The sequence below is a fragment of the Larus michahellis genome, chromosome 8, assembly GCF_964199755.1.
Source record: "Larus michahellis chromosome 8, bLarMic1.1, whole genome shotgun sequence".
NCBI lineage: Eukaryota > Metazoa > Chordata > Aves > Charadriiformes > Laridae > Larus > Larus michahellis.
Window position 1 is genome coordinate 5,404,667 of NC_133903.1, and position 23,156 is coordinate 5,427,822.

The 23,156-nt window shown below is 56.1% G+C and overlaps 2 protein-coding genes across 3 annotated transcripts; one reads left to right on the forward strand and one right to left on the reverse strand.

Annotated features, from left to right (window-relative positions):
• Positions 1 to 6,520: 6,520 nt before the first annotated feature.
• On the forward strand, positions 6,521 to 11,187 carry MED9 (mediator complex subunit 9). The gene is made up of 2 exons (XM_074598117.1): positions 6,521 to 6,724; positions 10,365 to 11,187. Exons 1-2 carry the CDS (start codon positions 6,579 to 6,581, stop codon positions 10,579 to 10,581), a joined length of 363 nt encoding a protein of 120 aa, XP_074454218.1. The 5' UTR covers positions 6,521 to 6,578; the 3' UTR covers positions 10,582 to 11,187.
• A 2,555-nt stretch (positions 11,188 to 13,742) lies between these two features.
• On the reverse strand, positions 13,743 to 15,759 carry RASD1 (ras related dexamethasone induced 1). Of its 2 annotated transcripts, none has more exons than XM_074598115.1 (2): positions 15,339 to 15,757; positions 13,743 to 15,085 (listed from the first exon to the last, which is right to left on the reverse strand). In XM_074598115.1, the coding sequence occupies exons 1-2, from the start codon at positions 15,622 to 15,624 to the stop codon at positions 14,535 to 14,537; spliced, it is 837 nt and encodes a 278-aa protein (XP_074454216.1). In that variant the 5' UTR covers positions 15,625 to 15,757; the 3' UTR covers positions 13,743 to 14,534. The 2 variants fall into 2 exon arrangements, with proteins under 2 accessions (XP_074454216.1, XP_074454217.1); XM_074598116.1 differs by having other exon boundaries at positions 14,636 to 15,014; positions 15,339 to 15,759.
• Positions 15,760 to 23,156: the final 7,397 nt, after the last annotated feature.

The following is a 23,156-nucleotide window of genomic DNA, read 5'->3' on the forward strand; positions in this document are numbered from 1 at the left end:
AGCCATGGGCGCCCGACGGTCACCAAGCCGGGCAGCGGCTGCTGAGCTGGGCTTTAGGGCACATTCCCTTGGGGCAAAACGTCAGGCTTCTGGCTGAGAAATGCCCACGGGGTAATGGCACAAAGGACAACTTCACTCATTTCTCAAGTCAAAACAACAAGGAGGGTTTTTCTTTTCCCCCTTGACATTGTCTGAAAACCTTATTGACGCTGCTAGAATGAAGCAAGCCCTGCTTCCCGACAGCTGCTCGGAGCCAAAACCCCCAAACCCAGATAAACAACTCCTCCTTGGATAAATCAGAGTGCGGCCGGGATGGTGAGAAAGCTTTTGGGCAGGAGGAGATGCAGATGAGCACCAGATCACCAGACAATGCCCGAGGGGTGGCCAGGAGCAAGGGAGTGGGAGCTGGAGGGATGCCGGGAGCCTGCTCTCGGAAAACCCAGGTCATTTTCCATTGAAAACTTTATCTGAGGCAAGCCTGCCACCACATCCTGGCCTTGTTTGCGCCGCAAGAGCCAACAACATTCCTAGGAAAGTTTAGCTACCTGGTCAGCAAAGCCTCTCTGATACGCTTTGTTTATTAGTGGCTAAATATTAAACCCGTGGCAAACAGGGCTCCTTGGGGCGGGGAATGCCTGACTGTGACAAGCCGCCCCGTGGGCTGGCAGCCCCCCGAAACGGGCAAGAACTGCCAGCATGGCCAAAGAGGGGGACAGGCTGCTCTGAACGGGGGGACGGCAGCATCCCAGGGGTCTGCCCAGGGCCGGGAGGAGGAAGGCTCACCAAAAATGCAGCCCTCACCATGGCCCTGCTGAAATGCACCTTTGCCCAGGTCAGGAGAAAGATTAAACAGGTTCTTGCTGGAGCTGGATGGAGACTTCTCCATCCCCCAGCGACTTGATTTGCGAGAGAGATGTGTCTCCCACGACGCCAGCGCTGCCCCAGAAACCCACTGCTCTGGCATATAAAACTGTATTCTTCAAGGACACCTGACTCATCTCGCAAAGCCCATGTAAAATTTAGGGTATTATTAGGCCAATTATAGCGAAATGGTATTTGCAATTCGAGCAAGGGACAGGCTAAAATCTTAACCCGATGCCTTTTCAGCGGTGCCAAAACAAAGTCCAAAGCAAGCTCCTTTCCTCTCCCCCTGCGTGAAGTAACCAAAAAGCAACATCTTGAAGTGCTCAAACATCAGGTAGTGGCTTTTCCTGCCACGCTTGGAGGGAACCTGACAAACACACAAACAAAGCCTGACCCACTTCAGCAGAATAAGCACCTCACCGAGAAAGGGAGCAGGGATTTCAATATGGTCCTTAGTGCGGCCCCGTTAGCAAGTGTCTGCTCCATATATCCAGATAAATTCACCTCTATGAGCCTCTCCTCCGAAAAGAGCGAGCTGTGAAACTTACACCATTCCCAGGCGCAGGGCAGCACGGCTCTGGGACCCGCGGATGCGCGAGCACAGGGATGCACACAGGGATGCACACACACAGAGGGACGCGCTCACAGATGTGTGGGCTCGGGGATGCGCGTGTATGTGCTGTCCCGCTCCATCACCTTCCCAACGTGCAGGGTGTGAATCCAGGAAGTCAGGGAAGAAATCCCTGCACCTTGCCTGGGCGCTGCTGCGGGTTCTTACAGCGTTGCTTCAAGGCCACGATTGCGTATCGAGAGCGCAAACGCCGCTGCCTCGTGTTTCGTGGCACGTGTTTTGTGGCTAACTCATTATTTGTAAATAATTCCAGGGACGTTGCTGAGTCACCGCGCTGCGGGTGAGAGCCAGCAGGGATCCGGGGCTGGTTTTGCCCAGCGGTAACAAGGGCAATTCCCTCTGCAGGAGTAGGGTTCCTCAGGGACACCCCAAATTCACACACCTGCGAGGTGACTTCTGCCCCTTTGCACTGGGTGGAAACTGAGGCTGGGAGCGCTCAAGCCCAGCTCTGGGGTGACCTGGGGGGACCCTGTGGGGACCGGTGGCTCCCAGGACCCACCACCCCGGGATGCCCCATGGACGCAGAGCTGCCCGACGGAGACAGTGAGCTTCACAGCCGCTTGCGCCCGGAGACGGGCCAGGCTGGGGGCTGCGGTTGATTCGGCTGTGTGTTTTCCTGGATCTGTATTTCTGTGTAGCTGACCTTACGCAAGAAGCCCTTCTGTGCTCCCCTTGCCCACGCACTAGTTTGGGTGCCTCCCCCTGGGTGGCCTGAAGCCCAGGCTGGCCTCCATGTTTGCTCAGCGGTGGGATGGCATCAGTGAACATCAGGAGATCGCTTGACACTCCCTGTGCCCTTGAATCCTCCCCATTCCTATTTTCCCCCCCCAAAGTGCTGGCCTTCATGGCCAGGCCAATGCCCTGCAGCTCTGCTACCCAACCTGGAGCTACAAGCAGCTTGGCCAAACATCCTGTGCCACCTCTTGTCCCAGGCTGTCCTGTATGGTGGGCTCCCTGGGAGAGGCAGCCACTCTCCTTGAGGATGGTAACTCCATGGGATGACAGCCCTCCTCCCCACGGCAGCCCTAGGATGGGGCACTGCAGGGTTTCCCCAGCAGCCAGCGTCTCTGCCAAAGCATGGTGAGCTCCAGGAGGCACTGGGGTGCTTTGGATGCGTTTACTGCTGCTTGTTTGCACCAGCTGGATCTTAAACCCTGATGGTTCCTGGGGCACCAGCAGCTCTGGGAGCATGTGGCGGTGCAGGGCTGCGTGTCTGGGGGCAGACAGACCTCCAGGGCCTAAATCTCTCTGGCTAAAACACTGCTTCAAGGGATGAAGCTCAGCTTAAGAACCCCGCATTCCCATCAACACCCCCCGAGAAGCCTGGGACACCAGGGCCCTGAAACGGTCCCGGAATGACACCAGGACTCAAGACAGGGCAGAGCCCAGGACCAAATTCACATCTGGTCAAAATTAGGGAGATCTTGGTTAGGAACCTGAGCAGTTGCAGGATCACAACCACCACCTAATGAAAAAGTCCAACGTTTCTGCGCTGCTGACCGCAGCCAAGGGCTGGAGCTGTAACTTCTCATTCCTACCACCCCATCCCACGTGGCCACAACCCTGACACCACCTTCCCAACTTAGCGATACAGACTTACCCCGCCACGGTAGCTCAGCAAGGCTTAAACAGAAAATTCAGGCTGACGATGCAGTGCAGGAACAGGAGGAAGAGATAAAGTTCAACCTGGTGATAGCCACACAGTAAAAAATGATAGCAGAGCTGGTGGCAACAGCACAACAAGCTCCAGATGGTCCGGCAGCGAGAAGCAGAGCCCAGCGAAATGCCAGACCATCAACACAGAAACTTCAAGTCTTTGTAAGGAAATGGTGAAAGGCACACAGTCACCTGGTGCTGAATTAGATAATTAGTGGTAAATCCCTCAAAAGCTGCCTTTGGAAGCAGAAAAGAGGTGCAACATGTATAGAAATGACAGGGGGAAAAAAAAAAAAAAAAGAATAACATTGGTATCACAAAGGAAACAGGCAATATCAAAAGAGGCTCTGGATATGAATTATTTGATCAGCTGGCTTTTAGGATAATGGGTTAACCAAATGTTGGGGTGGGCAATGAGTGTACAGGATGGCTTGAAGATGCAGGAGATCAAATGGTTTGGAGATACTTGCACGTTTCAGAAACTGGCTGTCCAGCAAGTGAATTATACAAAGAGCCACCATCAAATGCGAGGAACAGGTCAATCTTTTGCACTTCACGTTTATTACCAAACCCAGGGGGAAATTATTCTTTTCATTCACCACTAAGCATCTTTGTTCATGTTTTAGCTGCCTCACCAGGAGTTTTCACAGGTTGCTCATTCAAACCCTTCTGCTGAGGAACTGACAGTGTGTGAAAAAATCCAGACTGAAAATTCGGAAGAACCGCGGACCAAACCCAGCTCTGCATGAGAACAGCAGATGGTCAGACACAGCCCTTCTGCCCAAGACGGAGACCCCGACAGGACTGCAAAGTGATGTGGATGAGGAAGACCACATTGTTGGCGATACCCATTAGGAACGTTACAAGGACATAACGCAGGTCATCAAACAGTCACCCCATGGGACAAGGGTCTCACATCCTGGAGCTCCGCAAGGGCAGGTGAAGATTAGGGCACACTGGCAGTGGTTCTTGCCTGAGGTCAACTTGCCTGCATGCCCAAAATGTCTTCTCTTCCTTCCCAAACCTGTCAGCTGGGTCTCACCTCTCCCCACAGTCCCTCACCAGGGATATGGACACACCATCACGGTATCAACAACAGCTCTACTGTGCCCCTCGCACAGGCTGACATTCAAATGGTGACCACACAGTCTCATCTGACCAATTCACCAGCATCTTCACCGAGGGAGGAGCCTGTCGAACCACGACGCTACTGCAAAACATCTTCCCTCTCCCCTGGGCTTGCCACGAGACATGACAAGCCCCTAAGGACAGAGATGTGTCACCTGAGGGAGCTAGAGGAGCTAGCTCCCATGAGAAAGGTGTTGTGGTTTGGGCCTCAAACCAGGACAAAAGCGAAGGCGAGAGGCAGGGACAGGGAGGAACGCCAACTAGATAAAGCTGTGTGTTCCAGCTGCTGTGGGAACACATAACCCAAAATGGGAACTGAACGGCACAAAGAAATGCTGATTGACAGCGCTTTTAGGTACAGCTGAATGGTATCTGCATGTTGTCACCTGCTCTAACGACTGCCTGACTCACCCATCGCAGGCAGGCATCCAGCAGCCTAGCAATTAGCCGCCCTCCTCCATGAAGTCAAGGGGAGAGTTAAAACCAACGCGGTACAAAGAAAGTGTCCCCCACGGAGCCTGAATCAAGTCTCGCTTTAGAAAGAGCCCATAAAAAGTGACAGAAATGAACCTCTCGGCTCAGCCCTACACGAAGGACGCAGCATCCTGTACCTCCTGCTTGGCGCAGTCAAGGACCATAAATACCACCAGCCTCCCCGCAGGGATCTGCTCCGCAGGACCTGGGCTCCTTCGCACATTCCAGCATCAGCGCCCGAGCCGGGATCTATTCCTGACAGTAGGAACAAAGTGAGCGATTGCATCTGCTATATTTAGAGCAAACAGTCAATACTCCACGTATCTAAATGGTTACCAGCATTCTCATTTCAGATATAAATAGCCTCTGTTTGCTTTTTGAAAGAAATTGGTTTAAAAAAGAAAATTGCCTTCCCAGTCATCCTCAGCCCCCAATTGTTGAGCAGGGGGGCCTATTTCAAATGAAAAATTAAATTATGCATTTTCTGTAAGCCAACCCAGGAAGAAAAGCTCATGACTGTGGCTGGTATTATTAGTGCCGCGATCCTTTGTGTTGATAGAGGGGGTTTAAACACAGCGGCAGCAGTTTGCCGAAGCAAACTCAGGCTGTTTGGTACAGAGGGGCATCATCCTCCATCTCCCAGCCTCAACCACACGCCACCTCGAGCCGCCTCTTCCATCCGCCGTCAGGCCAGAGCCCCATTTCTTTCCCCTCTCCCAACTGCGCAGCGGTCCCAGCCTTGACACCCAATTTCTGTATCACTTCCTCCAGAGTCCTCCAGTTTCCAGCCCGGGCTCTCAGCCAACACTCCAGCTTGCTTTCCCTCCAACTGATGTCAGCCGTGCTTCCTCCCTTGGGCAGAAAGCCTGGTCCCGCGTAAGCATCCGTCTTTAAGGCACTACAAAGACCACATCCCCGTCACCAGCCCCCTCGACATATTGCATTAAAGTCAACCTAAGGACACCAACTAATGAAAAACCACGGCAGAAAGCTGGGATCTAAAAGAGGTGGTGAAACCCTGCCGTGGTTGTTGATTTAACAGAGAATAACGCAATTTTTTCCCCTAAGATTTGGCTCAAAAGGGAGGAATGCACGCAGGCTTGGCACACCGATCTGAGCGCTCTGAGGGGCTGGGAGCCATCCCCAGGCCAGCATGGGATGGCTCCTGGGACCCCTTCTCCTTGCCCTGCCCTTGGGGTGTGGGACCCGCGCTCTGTCCTTCCTCCAACCTGCCAGCTCCTACGTGGAGCTCGGTCCTGCGTGGAGCAATGCGCCAGCGGGGCATGTGGGGCTCGGGGGGACTGACGGGGAGTCGCAGGGGAACGGCCCAGGCCCAGCCTCAGCCCCAACCCAAGCTCAGGCCCATCCCCAAACCCAGGCCCCAGCCTAAAGTCAGGCTCAAACTCAAGCTCAGACCCAAATTCAAGGGAAGGCCCAGGCCCCAACGTAGGCCCAGGCTATGTCCAAGCCTAGATCCAAGCTCGGGGCAAGCCCCAGCGCAGGCCCTGGCTCCATCCCTGGCCCAGGCCCTGGAGCAGGCCCAGGCCCTGGAGCAGGCCCAAGCCCGGCTCCAAGCTCGGCGGAAGTCCCAGCCCAGGCCCCGACCCAGGCCCAAGCTCAGGGGAAGGCCCGGCCCAGGCCCAGGCCCCAGTGTAGGCTCAGGCTCAGGCTCAGGCCCAGGCCCAGGCCCAAGCTCGGAAGAAGCCCCATCGCAGGCCCCGGCGCAGGCGGCCGGCGGGGCGGGGTGGGGCGGGGCGGCGCGGCCGAGCTCCGCCCCGCTCCGTCACTGCGCGGCGCCGCTGCGGCCGCCGGACCGGGGTCCGCCATGGCGTCGGGGGGCGCCGCCGCCCGCGCCGCCGAGGAGCCGCCGCCGCCCGAACCGCCCGCCGAGCAGAAGCCGCCGCCGCCGCCGCTGCCACCCGCGCAGGAGGAGTTCTCCTTCCTGCCGCTCGTCCACGACATCATCAAATGGTAACGGCGGCCGCCGGCACCGGGCGGCCCCCCGCCCCGCCGGGACCGGGCCTCCGCCTCCGGGCACTGCATGGCGGGAGCTGCCCTACAGCGGGGCCGGGACCGAGCACCTCATCCCTGCTCCAGCCATCACCCTCTAATGATGCTGTCTGACACCCAGCGCCCTCGGGGTGCCCTGGGTGGGGAGCGGGACTATGGTATCCCCCCTTTAACGATGGTTTCCCACCCTCAGCATCCTCAGGGATGCCCTGGACAGGGAGTGGGGCAATGGGATCCCCCTCTAATGATGTTCTCCGACCCCCAACATCCCCAGGGTGCCCTGGGTGGGGAGTGGGGCTATGTGGTCCCCCTTCCAATGATGCTTTCCCACCTGCAGCATCCTCAAGGATGACTGGGACAGGTAGCAGGGCTATGGGTTCCCCCCTTTGATGATGCTTTCTCATCCACAGCATCCCCAGGGTGCCCTGGACAGGGAGTGGGGCAATACGATCACCCTTTAATGATGTTCTCCGACCCCCAACATCCCTGGGGTGCCCTGGGTGGGGAGCAGGACAATGGGATCCTCCCTCTAATGATGCTCTCCAACTGCCAACATCCTCAGGGTAGCCCGGATGGCTAGCAGGCTAGCTAGTCACCCCTCTAGTGATGCCCTTCGACATCCCAGCATCTCCTTTGCCCTTTTTCTCCCAACTGGAGTTCCTGGGAAGAGTGTCAGAGAGAGCTGGTGTAGCCCCAAGTGCATCTCCGCTCTGACTCACGGCAGTGCCTGAGTGGTGTCTGGGTCACCTGAGCAGTGCAGGTGCTCCCATGGCCCAGGTACACTGCCCTGCCATCAACACCCAGGAGCAGGAGCATTGTACTTGTGCTGGGTTATTGCTCCTGATGACTGTACTGCTCGGCTGATAACAGCCTGAGAAAGTACAGGCAGTGCTGGGGCAGGAATGCAGCCCATTTCTGGGGAACTGTAAAAAGGAGGATGACTTCTGCAGTGGTATGGGTTAAATTGTTCTCTTCCCAGTTCAAGATAAGTACTGTAGGGGTAAAAGGCACTTGTACAAGGGTACTGAGAACTGCGATGTTTCTGGCCCGGGATAACCCCTTCAGAGATGCTTGTCGAGGTCCTGGTAGAGGCATGGATCTGCCATGAAAATCCATCCAGAGCAGCTCCCTGCTCTAACCTGGGCACACCATGGGGAGAGGCAGAGGGCATGGGAAGCATGAGTTCCCTTGTTACTGGTTGTGAGCCTGGCTGCCTTTCCCCTGTGCACTTATTTAGGAGTTGAGGCTGGTTTGTGTCTTGCTGATATTTCACTTGCATCAAGCATGTCTGAACCCTTAATGGCTCTGCAGCCTGAGCCATGGCAAGGGAAGACTGAATACCTCCTGACACACGGGTCTGGATACAGAATGAGCATAAGAATGCAAACCCTCTGGTTTGCCTCAGTTTCCCCGTTGTGCTGGGGTTGGGAGTTTGCCCCCGGCCTCGATTCTGCCTGATCTCTCCAGCCCACAGAAGTGAGGCTGAGCCCATTGCCAGGTGCATACACGTACATAAGCAAAGTGGGCAGTAGCCACGGGCTGAGACCTCCCTAGATTCCTTTATGTCACCGAGCAGGTCATGCTGCCCCGCAGATGACAGTCCCTAGGATATCTTGTACCACGGCCCACTGAGCCACCCACTGCCACTACCCAGCCACCTCCCTCGGCTTCACACACGGCATTTCCCGGGTGGCTTGAGCCGACGTAGGTACGCCGAGCAGTGCTGTAGTCAGGTAGGACCACAGAGGCAAGCGGTGGGATGTGTTGCCTCATGTCCCTGACAGATGGCAAACGTATTATCCTTTAACGCTGCCACTAGTCGCAGAGCCCAAGCCTGGCTGTTTTGACACTGACTCAGCCGTGAAGACACATCTCCAAGGTGACTCTGTGCTTGGGAGCGAGGGTGTATCGCATAAATTTGCTTACATTCAAGGACACGTGCTCTTTCCTGTTGTTTGAGTCCTGAGAAAGTTTTCCCCAGCAGGGCTTGCCTTTATTTTCACCCTTGTACCACAAAATGCCATTGCTGATAACGTCCCAGCACACGGCTCCACCAATGGCGGGTTGTGTTGGTGTAATGAAGAACACTGAGCCTTAAAGGCAGGCCTTATGCGCAGTCCGTCAGCACAGGCCGTGGCTGGATGTTGGGTTGAATCCTGTGTCACTGCAGGCAGCTGCAGTCTCTTCCCACTCCTCCTCACCCCTGCCTGTGCTGTCCCTCAAAGAGGGAGTCGCTTCAGTGGCTTGATCCAGCAGGAAAACCACCCATCAGAAAAAAAAAACCCAAAAAAACTCCCAAACCTGAAATAATTATTCTTTTCGATCAACCAGCCAGACCGGCAGCTGTCGGTTGTCTATGTGTGGGGAAGGGAAGAAGACTTGGGGAGAGCTGGAGCAGGGAGGGCATCCCTCTTAAAGCCAGCCTGCAGCGATGGTGGGTTAAAGGCAGTGTCAGCCCATCCTTCTCCAGACGTGCCGTGGGGTTGTGAGTGTGCCTGTATTTTTCCACTGCCGACCTGACCATGAATGCCTGCATAATGGGGATACATTATAGTACCAGCTGCAGTTTTATTTAGAAGGGAGTAATGAATATTTTGTTCCAACAGGCTTTTGAAACAAACCGCGACCATCTGGTTAAAAGTTTTGCTCTCAGCCATGTCATGATTCCCCAAAGTTATAATCGAGCACCTCTCTGCCCTGGTCGTGCCAAGCAGATTTATTTTTAGGTCTGGCTATTGAACAGGCTCCCAGTTTTCAAAGACCGTTAGAATCCCTCACTCGTTATTAACCGGCGCCCTGGAAGCAAGGATTCGCTTTTGCCTGGAATGGGTAAAACTTCTCACTGGTGCTAACAAAGCTGCGGCAGATACTAATGAGGGTTTGAGGGCAGACGCTGCCTCAGACAACACTGATCCTTGAAGAGCGCAGAGCTGGCTGCAGAACCAATTGTGCTGCTCTTAAAAAAAAACAACAAAAAAACAAAAAAAAACCCAACCCCCCCCCCCACCGTCGCTTCTCTTTTATTAGGTATATATCCCCAGAGAGTCGTTTTAAAGCTCCAAAGTACCATTTTCTCTGCCACTGGATACTGGCTGATACTTTGGGGAACAGTTTCTATTTACCGCTGTCAAGCTGTTTGACGGCATTGATTTTTTGTATTACAGCAGCAACAGGTCACGGGTGAAACCGAGATCTTTTTTTCTAGGTGCCTACACACAACATACGTATGTAATCTTACCTTCCCCAAAGAGAGATAGGGGAGTTCAAACAGAAGGAGAATTTATCCTGCTCCATGGTAGTGTTTTAAAGCTGCAGACCGGCTCCTAACCCGATTGATGGGTGCTGAGGTAGCTGGATCGTGTGCTGGAAATCAGCAGGAAACCCGTTTGCCCCAGAGGCTACCCAGTCTGTGTATCTATCTGTGTCCATTTTCTTGGGATGGGTGAATTAGGTGTGCGTAGCTAGATACCAAGAGCAGAATTTTCCCTGTGAATTCCGGTTTAAGCCCTGGTTCTGCTGGAAATGACAGTCACCCCTGCGGGCTGAAGGGGCGTTTCCAATAGGAGAATTCAACAATGTCTTGATTTTCTCTCCTCTGCAGCATGGACAAGGACAGCCAGGATGTTCATCAGGTGCTGAATGAGCTGAAGAACAAGTTCCAGGAGATGCGGAAGCTGATCAGCTCCATGCCGGGCATCGGTGTGAGCCCAGAGCAGCAGCAGCAGCAGCTGCAGAACCTGCGGGAGCAGGTCCGGACCAAAAACGAACTGCTGCAGAAGTACAAGAGCCTTTGCATGTTTGAAATCCCCAAGGAGTAAGAAGGACGCAGCTCTGCTCTGCGGGTCTGAGATACCTCCTCTCCCGGCTGAACAGGAGAGAAAAAGATGGCAGAAGTTTACATTTCTTTCTTTTACGCTTTTTTGGTGGCGTTGCTCTGAAGTTGTGTCTGTGTGGATGACAGGCATGTGACACTGAACCAGAACACTGTGTGCTTCACACATGATGATTACAGCGGAACATTCGCTTTGATCTGCTGTAGGGCTGTGCGTTTATATATGCATCTCTTCTGTTTTCTGTCGGGGTGGGATGAGGTGGTATTTTTTTACATTCAAGCAAGCAGGAGACACGATGTTTTCTCCTCTCTAAGGGTCAAAGTACATGCTGGTTAACTTCAGCAAGAAAAAGGGGACACTTTCTGCAATTTTTTTTCACTTTGAAGTGGCCAGACATCAAAAGGCAGCATGAGGGGCGTGTGAGCTGTTTGGCCTCGCTCCTGGAAAGGGTCTCTGGGGCACTTCCAGTCTCTGTGTGTCGCAAGAGGAAAGATTGCTTTCAGTTACTTTTGTATTTCTCTCTCTCTCTCTCTTTTTATACAAGTGATGGTTGTGTCTGAGATGAGTCGAGTAAAGATGTGGAAATTCCAAGCTGCCCCTGTTGTGTATTCACTGAGTGGATGTGGGCTGAGCAGGGGCAGGACTTCGGCAGCACAGAGGACGTGCGTAGCCTGGGCCCAGCTTCTGGGTCTTGACATTGCTTTTTTTGGAAGCGGGGTGACTTGGGAGAACAAAGCGGAGGCATGGATTTCGGTAGGCTTTGGGTGCTTAAAATTTTGGGTGGGTGGAGCTTGTAGGCAGTACATGGGGCTTCTTGCTCTTAAAACAGGAAAGGAAAGCAGAATCAAAACAAAGGGCATAAATGATAAGTTTAGTTACACATAACTAAAAGATTAGTTATTCCACACGTGACAGAAGTCAGGCTCAACAGGACGGGTCAGTTCCACAGCCGAAGTGCTCCAGGGGCTTCCCACAAACACAAGCATTTGAGTGGCTTGAACGTTTGCCAGCGGCTGACGGAAAGCTCTTGAATGTTGTATGGCATTCAGACGGGTGCCAGGGCTCCCTGCCCTCTGTCCTGCCGTTAGCTGCTGTGGTGGCTGATGGCACCCTGGTGAGCAGCGCTGCATCTCGCCGACTAACCAAAAAAGATGTGACGGGACCTTAAATCTCACGGTTCAATGAATTATGCTGAAAGACGGTGCAGGTCAGTAGTGGAAGAGGTTAAGATGTGCAGCAATGCCTGCTTGCAGCCCAAAAAGCCAACCGCATCCTGGGCTGCATCAAGAGAAGCATGGCCAGCAGGTCAAGGGAGGTGATTCTGCCCTTCTGCTCCGCCCTGGTGAGACCCCACCTGTCCAGCTTTGGAGTCCTCAGCAGGAAGGACATGGACCTGTTGGAATGGCCAGAAGATGGAGGCCATGAAGATGATCAGAGGGCTGAAGCCCCTCTGCTGTAAGGACAGGCTGAGAGAGTTTGGGTTGCTCAGCCTGGAGAAGAGAAGGCTCCAGGGAGACCTTAGACCCCCTTCCAGTACCTGAAGGGGGCCTACAGGAGAGTTGGGGAGGGACTCTTTATCAGGGAGTGTAGCAACAGGATGAGGGGTAACAGTTTTAAACTGAAAGAAAGAGATTTAGATTAAATATTAGGAAGAAATTCTTTGCTGTGAGGGTGGTGAGCCCCTGGCCCAGGTTGCCCAGAGAAGCTGTGGCTGCCCCATCCCTGGAGGGGTTCAAGGCCAGGTTGGACGGGGCTTGGAGCAACCTGGTGTGGTGGGAGGTGTCCCTGCCCAGGGCAGGGGGGGGGAACTAGGTGGTCTTTAAGATCCCTTCCAACCCAAACCGTTCTATGATTCTATGAAAAAACAGCTAGTGAAATACAATATCCATTAAGAACCGGCATCCAAGGGCAGGTAGCGCTTGTGCCTTCAAAAGAAGAGGAGCAAGGTCTGTTTGGGTAGGATTTTCCTTTCCTAAACCAAGAGGCAAGTAATTCTGCTGGTTGGGAGCTGGGATGGTTGCGACTCACCTGTAGCCTAGAGATGACTCTGTTCCCGCTGGGATACTTTACTAGTACTTTCTTTGGGAAGGTGCCAGTGTGTAAACTCTGAGCAAAGCAGAACACCAAGATAAACAAAGCACAACGTACGCTCTTTTTATTACTGAAATTACCTTTCTGCCAGCCATTGCCTGTCCCGGCTCAATAAATTCTTGTGTCTCTTGCCTGGACAGTGGTTTCCCTTTTTTTGCCAGTTGCTGTTCCCGTGAAATCAGAGCATATGCGGTGCTGGAAGAAACGACGTGTTTCCAAAGAAATACTTGGCACTGAGCACAGGAACAAGTTAACTCTGTCAACTTGAATCCAAGTTTCAAGAGAAACTGAAGCGGTTTGGTTTGCAGTCTCACTCGCCCACCTTAGTTTTGTGGCTTTGATAGATTTTTTTTTTTTTTTTTTTGCCATTAATATGTATTAAATGTAGATTTGTTCTGCCGCTTGGGGGGCGAACGGGGGCTGAAAATGAACTGAAAGAGAAGCTGGGAGAGCTGTTCTTGGAAGAGCTTTCCCCTTTCCCTTTCACTTCCAGCAACGGTTACTGCAAATTGTTATTAGGCAGAGATTAAAAACCATCAGATTCAAAGGTGACCTTTCGAGCAAAGTACTTCCTTTACTCATGTTGCAAAATAAAAACAATATCCCGGACGGGGCGCAAAATGAATCACTCTCTGTTGACATCATTAAAGTGTGCTTAGTTAATCAGGAAAAAGCATGAAACACAATCAGCCCTTTATAACGAAGTGATGTCAGTTTGCTCGGTTTCTGCCGTGAATGACATGCCAATGCCCGGCGCGTCGTGGGGCTGCCAGGATCGTCACCCGGCGTTAGTGGAGTGAGGAAAGAGTCTTGGCTTGGTGACCCGTTTTGAGTAACTAACTCTGTGCGTGGCCCCTCGTTACCCCGTGTGGCAAGAAATCGGCTGCTTGCAGAGGCGGAAACCTTTGCACTGGTAGTCGGAGAAAATGGGGTAATAAAGGGATTGAGTCGAGGGGGCGTTTTTAGCACCTCGGAGCTGGGCTCAGGTCTCGGGTTTAACAGGATTTGGTTTTGCTACGGGGCCGGGCGAAGAAGCAAAGGCAAACCCAGAGGTGTCATTTTAAAAAGATTTTATTAATTAGTAGAAAAAATAAAACATCAAGTTTCACCCACGGTAGAAACACTTGAAGATTTTTTTTGTTCGTGTCACTGACAACCAATACCTACATAAAGTGCCTATTATTTTCTTATTTAAAAAAACCCTTCCCACTCCCCCCGCCCTCCCCAAATCTTGCAAATCAGACAAGACAAATGTAAACAAGAGTCAGTTTTTTTGGTCCATCGGGGCTTGTAACTCTGCAATGTCTTTGCAACAGCTTAGGAGTGTCTTCTGCACGTGTTTTGCCGACACAGATGAACACACGACACCAAGCTAAAGTCCGTGCACAGCTTCTCAAGTTAAAAAAAACTCAAAAAACAACAAAAAAACCCGACCCCAAAGCCCCAAGCAAGGCCCTGGCAGGCCTCTGCCCTCCCTCCTGAAGGCAGTGCCCGAGGCTGGGTGGTTTGGGAGGGAAAGAAACGCCAAGGTCTGTGCCCTCCACACTCATCCTCCCACCTGGCTGCCCAGCAGCTCATCCTTTCCCCGTCTCTCTGCCCGGAGGAGGCTGGTCCCAGCGGCGCCCCCCCCTCCAGCCCTCCAAAGCCTCCCCCTTCGCATCCCTCGCTCCCAAAATGTACCCCCAGGGGAGGGAGCTGATGAAAGCGATCCCTCGGGAGGAGGGAGGCTGGGGAAGAGGCGAACCCCGCTCTCCTGCCTGCCCAAAGTCAATTCGGAAACGAGCATCTTTCCCCCCTCCCTTCCTTCCTTCTTTCCTTCCTTCCCATCGCGGGGCGAGCGGGGGCTCCTAGCTGATCACGCAGCGGTCCTTCTCCTTGCTGTGCCCGCCACCGATGGCTTTCTCCCGGATGTACATGAGGTCGCTGTGGACGCTGGGTCGCCGGGCGAAGGGGGCCACGATGCCGTATGCCTCCTCCGTGCTGCCCCGGCCCCCCTCTTTCAGCAGCTTTTTGCCTTTCAGCGCCTTCTTATGCAGGATGTCGCAGTACTGGACCGAGACCTTGCGGTGCAGGTCGGGGCTCATCTCACTGGGCAGCTTGGCCATGGCGAAGAGCGCCTGGAACATCTGGTCCAGGCTGCTGTTCTTCTTGGCCGAGATCTCGAAGTAGGCGCATTTTTTGGGGTCCCCTCCCACCAGCTGCTCGATCTCCCGGGGTTGCACTTCCCGGTAAAAGTCCCGGTCGCCCTTGTTGCCGCAGATGACCAGGGGCACCTCTATGTTCTCCTTGGTTTTGTTCTTCAGGCACGACTTGGTCTCCAGGATTTGCTGCTTCAGGCGCTGCACCTCCTCAAAGGAGTCCCGGTTGTCCAGGCTGAACACGAGGATGAACACGTCTCCTGGGGACAAAGAGGAAACGTGAGATGGTTGCAGGGACGGGGACACACAGAGACCTGCTGCCTAAGCCATCTAGAGACTTGGGGAGGGAAGGAGCAGGCAGCACCTGGGTCCCATACCCTTCCGTCCACGGAGCAAAATTGCCCACTCCGTGCACAGGCAAAATCCCACCTCCCTCCTCCCAGAACTGGAGAAACATCCCCAAACTGGGCAAGAACACCTGAAATCTGGCAAGGGACCCTCCCCAGCAAGTACCTGTGAGGATGGAGAGGCGGCGCATGGCTGGGAAGGGGTGGTTGCCCGACGTGTCCAGGATGTCGAGCTGGTAGACCTCACCGCGGATGCTGTAGAACTTGCGGTGGAAGTCCTCGATGGTGGGCGTGTATTGCTCCTCGAAGCGGCCGGTGAGGAAGCGCGAGACGATGGCCGTCTTGCCCACCTTGGAGGAGCCCAGGATGACCATGCGGTAGCAGTTCTTGGCGGGGATGCTCAGCTCGGCCTCGCTGGGACACATCTTCTTGATCATCGCTGCCAGTTTCATTGAAGCCGGCGAAGGGGCAGCTTGCGCCGAGAGGAAGGAGGAGGAAGAGGAGCGGGAGGAGGAAGGCGATGGCTGCCCGGCTGCTCTGCCCCTCTCCCTCGCAGGAAAGGCCGGTGTGAGCTCTGCACAGCCGCCGCCGCCGCCGCGTTATATGGAGGCGGCAGCGACCGCCCCTCGGCGCGTCACGGCCCGGGGCGGCGGCGGCTGAGTCAGTGCGGGGCTCCGCGCCCCGCCGGCCGCCACTGCAGCCCGGCTGGGGCTCCCGGTGCTGCACAGCCCGGCCCCGTTCGCAGCCCGGTTCTCACTCCCGGTGCTGCACAGCCCGGCCCCGTTCGCAGCCCGGTTCTCACTCCCGCTGCTGCACAGCCCGGCCCCGTTCGCACTCCCGGTGCTGGCCCCCGGTCCCGTTTGCAAGCCGCCCCTTTTGCAGCTCAGCCCGGGGATACCCGGTGCTTTCTATCCGCCCCGTTCGCAGCCCGGTGCCGGTCCCCGGCGCCCTGCAGCCTCCCGGGGGTCCCGGGCGCCGCACGCCCTGCAGTGGGGTCACCCCGAGCGGGACCCCTTTGTCGCCCGCACTGTCCGGGCGCGGGGACTCGGGGCGGGGGCCACCGGGAGGGGGTCCCAGCCCGCTCCCCGGCGTGCTGTCGCTCCGTTTTAGACTTTCCCTCGGCGCAGAAGCGGGTGTGCGGGCACCCTCCCCGCAGCAAAAGCAGGGAGAAGCCCCCTGCGCGGTGGGTGCGGGCGACGGGAGCGGAGAGACGGCCCCGTCCCACCGGGCACCGCAGCCCGGGCTGCAGGCGGCGCGGTGCCCCCGGGAAGGAGGGCTTTGCGTGGCGGCACTGCCCTTAACCCCCGCACCGACCCCCGCACCGACCCCCCCCGCCCCCGGGAGCCCAGCGCGGTACCGCTGCAGAGCCGGCTCCCCCGCTAGGGGGCGCTCAGCGCGGGCAGGGCGCGCAGGACGGGCAGCGCAGGCAGCGCAGGCAGCGCGGGCAGGGCGGGCAGGGCCGACACCTGCAGTACTGCCCCAGGCGGGGCTGGGGAAGCTCGTCCTGGGGACACGACCCGCAGCACAACGCCCTGCAGCCCCTGTGGGGCCATGAAAGGGGGCGGGGAGGGGGGCAGCCCGAGGAGGAGGAAGGATGCTGGCAGGGATGCAGGCAGCAGGGATGCAGGCAGCAGGGATGCAGGCAGCTCGCAGGGCGGGCAGGGTGCGTGATGCTGCTTCACATCGAGCGCCTGATCTTGTTGGGTGCTGAGTTGCTGGGTCTTACCGGAGCTGGAGGCAAGGGCCAGCCACCCCCAGCTCCCGGACGCAGCGTGCTCGGCTTAACTGGCACCTTCCTGCGCACCTGGGCAGGAGAAACCCGGGAAAATGGGAGTGTTGCGGTGCTGAGGGATCTCTGCGGCATCAGTGAGTGCGAGACGGGGCCCAAGGGAAACTGTGAGGATCTATTAGGGAAGAAACTTAATGAAAGGTGATGCTCAAATAAGGTTCAGGATAGCAAAAGCCTCACCTTCAACACCGAGAGAGACCCCCAGGGACAGCCAGAACACACGAATTTGTGCGGTGTGTGTGCGTTCCATCAGCACTGCTGAGCTTTTCATCTCCCCCACGTGTGGTCTCACACTTGGATGTTAATTTAAAGCCTGTTTGAAGGTTTACGGAGGAATGGCGGACGTCTGTGGGGTGGGAGAAGGCAGCAGTTTAAGCAGCAGCCCCATCCCTGCCCACAGGGAAACATCCTGCCCGGCAGCAGAGGCACAAGGACACTTTGGGGAGAGAAAGTGGGACAGTTTCCCATGTTTATTGATCTGTGTGCGCGACAGCGAAGAGGTTTAATAGCCGTTTGCAGAGCACAAATGGATCACCCCAAAATAACAAAAAGATCATTTAATTGAAGCGGTTGATGGAAAACAACAGGGGGAATAGGAAGCACCAACCTCTGGGGGACAGACAAATCGAATCTCTCGATTGGCGTTTATTGTTAACCATACAACTATTAATAGTGCCGGGAACAGGCAAAAATAGCCTGCTCAAAGCCTACTCTTAGGTTAACAGACTTCAGCAACGGAAAATCCATTTGCTCCCTCCAAAAGGCTCGTCGGCGACAGCACCGGCAGAGCACACCACGAGGCAGGTGTCACCAGGATCCTGTGGGCTCGGCTCAGGGGTGAGGGGTGCAACCGGAGACAGCCCGGGAGCAAGGAGAGGGACCCCGGGGGAGTGGAGGAAACCCGATGGCAGCTCCTGGGGAGAGGACGTGGGTGCTGCCTGAGCTATCCCGGAGCCCAGCTCCTCGCAGAGTGACACAGAAACGAGGGAGAGGAGCATTACGAGGCATTAGGCTGAGCGTCCCCGTCCCCCCCCCCCCCCAAGATCACCTAGAAACTCATCTCCTGATGGAAGCACATTTGCTGGGAGCCGGCTGCCAGTGACAGATGATAAAGGATTCACCTCGCTGCGAGGCAAAGCCTTCCCACGGTTATGACTCTGTTAAAAATCACCACCTATTTTTGACTTGACTGCAAATAGCCCGAGCCTTAAGCAGGGGCAGGTAAACCACCATTTTCCCCCATGGCCGCCGTACCGCCCGCGCGGCGTTTGACCCTGCCATTTGCGGGGTGTTTTTGCTCCTCGCCTGGTTTTGGAGGATACAGGCTTTTTCACGCAGCTGCTCAGTACAGCAAGAGCCTCAGGCAGGCGGCTGCGCGCGAAACCCAGCCACTGCAGACACCTTTAATGGAATCGAACATCTTCAGCATGGATCAATCCCTGGTTTCTTGCTATTTCTCTCCCTATTTGCACCCTCCCAGGTTTACCAGCCACCTGCCAACCAACAAAACCCACCCGTGCGGCCGCGAGCAAGTGGCTGAGGAAAGGAAATTCCACGGAAGTCACACAAACATCCCAGCAACGGAACACGCGGCTCCCCAGGGTCCGGCTTGGACGAACTGTGCAAGCAGCGAAATAAAGCTCGCAGCAGCACCGGCCTCTGAAAAAATGTAGGAAGCAAAATGTACCGGGAGGCAAGAGCACGCATCGCGCCACCCGGCCCGGGGACAGGCGAGCGGGGGGATACTCGGAAAAGAACAATTACATCGGAACATGACTTTGATTTCTAAGCGTGCTGCCGAGCCGGGAAGTATCATCACCCTGGGGCCAAGCCGGCCCCGGTTCCCAGCTGGGTCCTGCGGGTCCCAGCAGTGACAAACCGAGACTGGAACAGCCGTTTGTGCCTTTCCCGCCCCGGCACACACAGACCCCGCTGCCGGAGAGGAGCACATCCGACACGAGCTCCTTATCTTTGCCATTAAGATGCTTCACGTCCTACCAAGGGCTTGTCCCCTGCAGATCAGCACATGGAATTCCCTGGCTCCAGACAGAGCTTTGGAAGTACGCACATGGAGCCAAGCCTGCTCCCCAGCCCGGCTTTCCTGGCTCTCCAATTCCTGCTTTTCTCCCCCAGGGCAGGGACGTGTCCTTCAGCCAGGGACCCTCTCCCTGTTCCGTGTTACAGCATCCTGGCGTGCTGCTCGTTATCCCGCTCACGGATAACCAGCGTGGGCTGAGCTCTTCCCAGCAGCTGCTGGTGAACAGTGGGATTTTGTGGGACCCCAAATCCTGCCCTGGCTGCTCCCCTGGGACGGGAGAGGGAGCGAGGGGCCGGAGGAAGAGGGGAGCAGCTGTGAGGGAAGGGAAGGGAGGGTTTAGCTATAGCTCTTGCTCGTCCCCCTGGGGAAAGGCATCTGATTAAATCAAGATGCAGCATCCAGGGTTGCTATTCATTCCCTATATTATTAGCTTGTCTCATTTTATTAAATCTCCTTTAAGGCTTTTCAAAAGAAGCACGTAATTCACAACATATAATTTTTCCCAGATGAGATATGATGCAGAAGTGGGCTGCTCTGTCGCTGGGGACCGTGGTGGGGGGGGGGGGTGGCTTTATTTGTTTCCTTCCCCCACCCCCTACTTCTTTAGCAACACTTTTCATGTCTCGTGATTCCTTTTAGCATTTGGGATTTGACTAACAGAGAATTTGAAAGCCTGAGACATGTCTCAAATCCCCAATTCCTTGAGTCATCCAGGCGAGGGGCAGCGAGTGCTCCCTTGGAGACGCCATCCCCATGCCGGGCGCAACGCAGCCCCCGGAGCAGGCTCGTGCCATGGTCTCCGGACTTTCTGCATCTACTCTTCTCCCATCTTTGGAGTGTGCTTGCTGCAATACACTTGCCAAAAACCCACAGCAGGGGCTGAATGCCCGTATCATGGTGCAAAGCTGGGGAAGTGGCGTCCTCCGGAGGATCGCTCGGTGCCACCGCTTTCCTTCCCGGCAACGCGAACATGTGTGGGATGGCCAAGGACATGGCGAGAGCTGGGGTTTTGGTGGCATCACTCCGCAGGGGGCTTGGCTTTGCCACCTGGCCACGCTGGTGAAGGTGCCCCTCTCTCCCGCCATGGAAACACCTCCCTTCCGAATGCACCGGGGTTGGACTGGATGATCTCCAGAGGTCCCTTCAAACCCTACGATTCTATGATTCTATGACATTAACTCATCGTCGACAACCATGTGGCACAGCTGGGTCAAGAGCTCCGTAGAGAGCAGAACTGGGGTTCCCCGAGCCAGGGGCATCCCGGGAATCCTCTGCTCCCGGTTTCCATCCCATCTCATGCCACCCTCTCGCCCGTGGTTTGCTGGGAGGCAGCTGCATCCCGCCAGCATCCAGCATGGATAAAGGCGGTTGCGTGTCCTGGATGTGTCCCCAGACTCCAGCACCTTCTGCTCCCTTCCAAAGAGCGTCAGCTTCCCCGGGATTAGAGAGAAATGTCACCTGTAACCGGAGATGGGCAGCGACGGGGCTTGGAATATAGGGCACGGGGGAGAGGGAGGCTCAGTGACCCCGGCGGACACATCGCTACAGATTTCAGGAGGGTTCCCATGGAAATAGCAACAGCTGCCGGGGGTTTCAGCACAACAATAAAAGCCCAGGAGGAGGCAGGGAGCCGGGAGCCGCCCGGCCAGAGATGGGATGGAGCTGGCAGAGGGATGCGCAGCCAGAGCTGAGGGCTCGGAGCCCGGAGGTGTTTCACGTCCAGGTCCCACATCTGCCCCCGTTGCTGCAGGGTCCGGAGGGGGCTGAGGCTGCCGCAGGGTTTGAGGCTGAGGGTTGGAGGATTTGGGGCTGGGGGGGGTTGAGCTGGGCGAGGGCTGAGCCCCGCTCAGTGCCGGTGCCCAAATGGAGGACCCTGGAGGCTCCCGCAAATGCTCAGCCCTGGTGCGGCAGCAAAGCTCAACTAGGGGCAGAGCTCGGCCCCAAATTCTCCTTCCCGGGGGGGCTCTGGCAGCTCTGCCTCCCTCCTGCGACCCTCATTCAGAAAGGAGCTGCCCTCGGTAAACAGTTCCCCCCCCCCAACCCCGAAGAAAACGCAACATGGAAAAAGCAGCACATTCCTACGACTATTTTGTTTTTGGAAATAAGATCCAAGGAGGATGCGGCGCAGCGTGGCCAGCTCACCGGGCTGTCCCGGGGCGGCTTTTTAAGTGTGCTAATTAAAGAAAACAGCCTCGTAACTTGTCCTCTGGTACATGGCGGGAGCTCCGTGCGTAAAGGCCCCCACGGTGGAGGGCGGAGGTGGGATGGGGTGGGATGGATGGTGTCTCCGTGCTGTCCCTGGCAGGGGAGATGCGAAGGGCAGGGGAATGGCGGGCACGGGGTGCTGCTGCTCTCCTGATACCCGGGGTCATTTTGAAGCATCCCCCAGGCACCAGGAGACGGGGGCTGCCTCCATCCGCAGACGCCCCGGCAGGAGCCCGCCAGCGGTGCCCACGCGGCTCAACCCAGGCCCTGCCGAGGCGGGATGGATCCGGCTCCTGCCCCAGGCATTTGTTTGGGCTCCAACACTGGTGGTTTCCCACCTGGAAATAGCTTCCCACCAGGGCAGTCTGCCCGTTGTGCTTCTCTGTGACCATTTAAAGCCCAGACTGCTTTCCCTGCGTAGCAGGGGTGGCAGAAATTGGTTTATTCCCCTGTAAAGATAAGTCCTGTCGCGTCACTCATCTGCCTTCTCTGGATTAAAGCAGCCCAAATCAAGCAGTCAGTGCCCAAACTGCCCCTGAAAGCCCCCGTACCGCCTGGATTCAAAGCTCAGATTTGCTTTTCCATCAAATCCCAGTCGCTGGCAGACAAGCCGGCATCACCTGCCATCCCCTGCCCACCGAACAGCCGTGCGGAGGTTCGTCCTCCGTGTTGGGGCGGGTGCAGGAGCCCCGAGCTCCCCGTTTCCCTCCATCTTCCCAAATAGCGAAGGTGCAGACTCAGCAAGCCGGACCTGGCAGGAGCCCAACGGGAATCGTGACTTCTCCATCGCTCCGCTGGTCCGACGCACGCAGCTTTGATCGCGCCGTGTGTTTATTCTCCGTTCGTGGCTAATCGTGTTTGTTTGCCATGTAAGGGTCGGCGGCCGTCCCTCCCCCGGGTGAAGGCAGTGCAGCTTCGCTGGGCGAAAGCAAACACGGGCGCGGGGTTATGAGTGGTCACAACAGAGGGCAGAGCCTTCGCGGATGTGTCCCCAGTTCTGGATGTCCCCACCATCAGGTTACCTTCAGGGAAAGGACCTCAGGATGTGGTCTCCATCTCCCGAGGTGTCCCCAGATGAAGCATCCCACGAGTGTGGAGCTGGCCCCGCATCGCGTGCCCATCACCGGGGCCGTTTGGGTTTGTACGGGTGAATTCCACCCCCCCCAAAAATATCTATCACACGCAATGTCAGGGAGGAGAGACACGTGTGGGGGAGCCACGCGAGCGGCCACATGGAGAAAACCCGGGGGGGCACTGCCACCCCCAGGGGCTGCGCGGCAGGACGGGGTGACCCGAGGCAGCGCGGCGCGATGGACTTGGTGACCCCGGCCATCCCTGCCAGGCAGGAGTTGTGCTTTAACTAGTTTCTCCTTTCCCGGTGTTTGCTCCGGAGAAATGTCCCCAACATCAAGGGAGGCGTTATCGGTGGCATCTGCACACAGCCTCATGCGCAGCGTTTCCCAAGGCTGCAAACAACCCCCCCCCGCCCCCCGCCAAGCTCAGATGGGCCCAGCAAGCCCCACGCTGGATTTTGAAGCCATGAAGTTCTGAAAACGGACCCATGACCACATTTCCAGGGACCCCACTGGATGCTCAACACATCCCTGAGAGCCGGAGGGATGCACCCACCCGTGCCGGCACAGCGCCGGCGCTGCAACCGGCTGGTCCTGGGGGTCTGACGGCGCAGGTCCCTCCTTGGGAAGCAGCAGGAGCCTCACATCCCAACCTGGAGACTGTGGGGTCCATCCCTGCTTCAATGCAGGATACGCTGGGGATGGGAAGAAACAGCTCCGACGGCACCAATGCTTCATGCTCAGCCTGATGGTTTCATCCCCACCCTCTGTAATCTCAACTTCTTAGAAATATGAGGTAATTGGAGAGGAACCATGGTTTTTCTCCTTATAACCAGGAAGAGTCCCCTAATCACTCGTTGTTAAATACTATAAAACAAC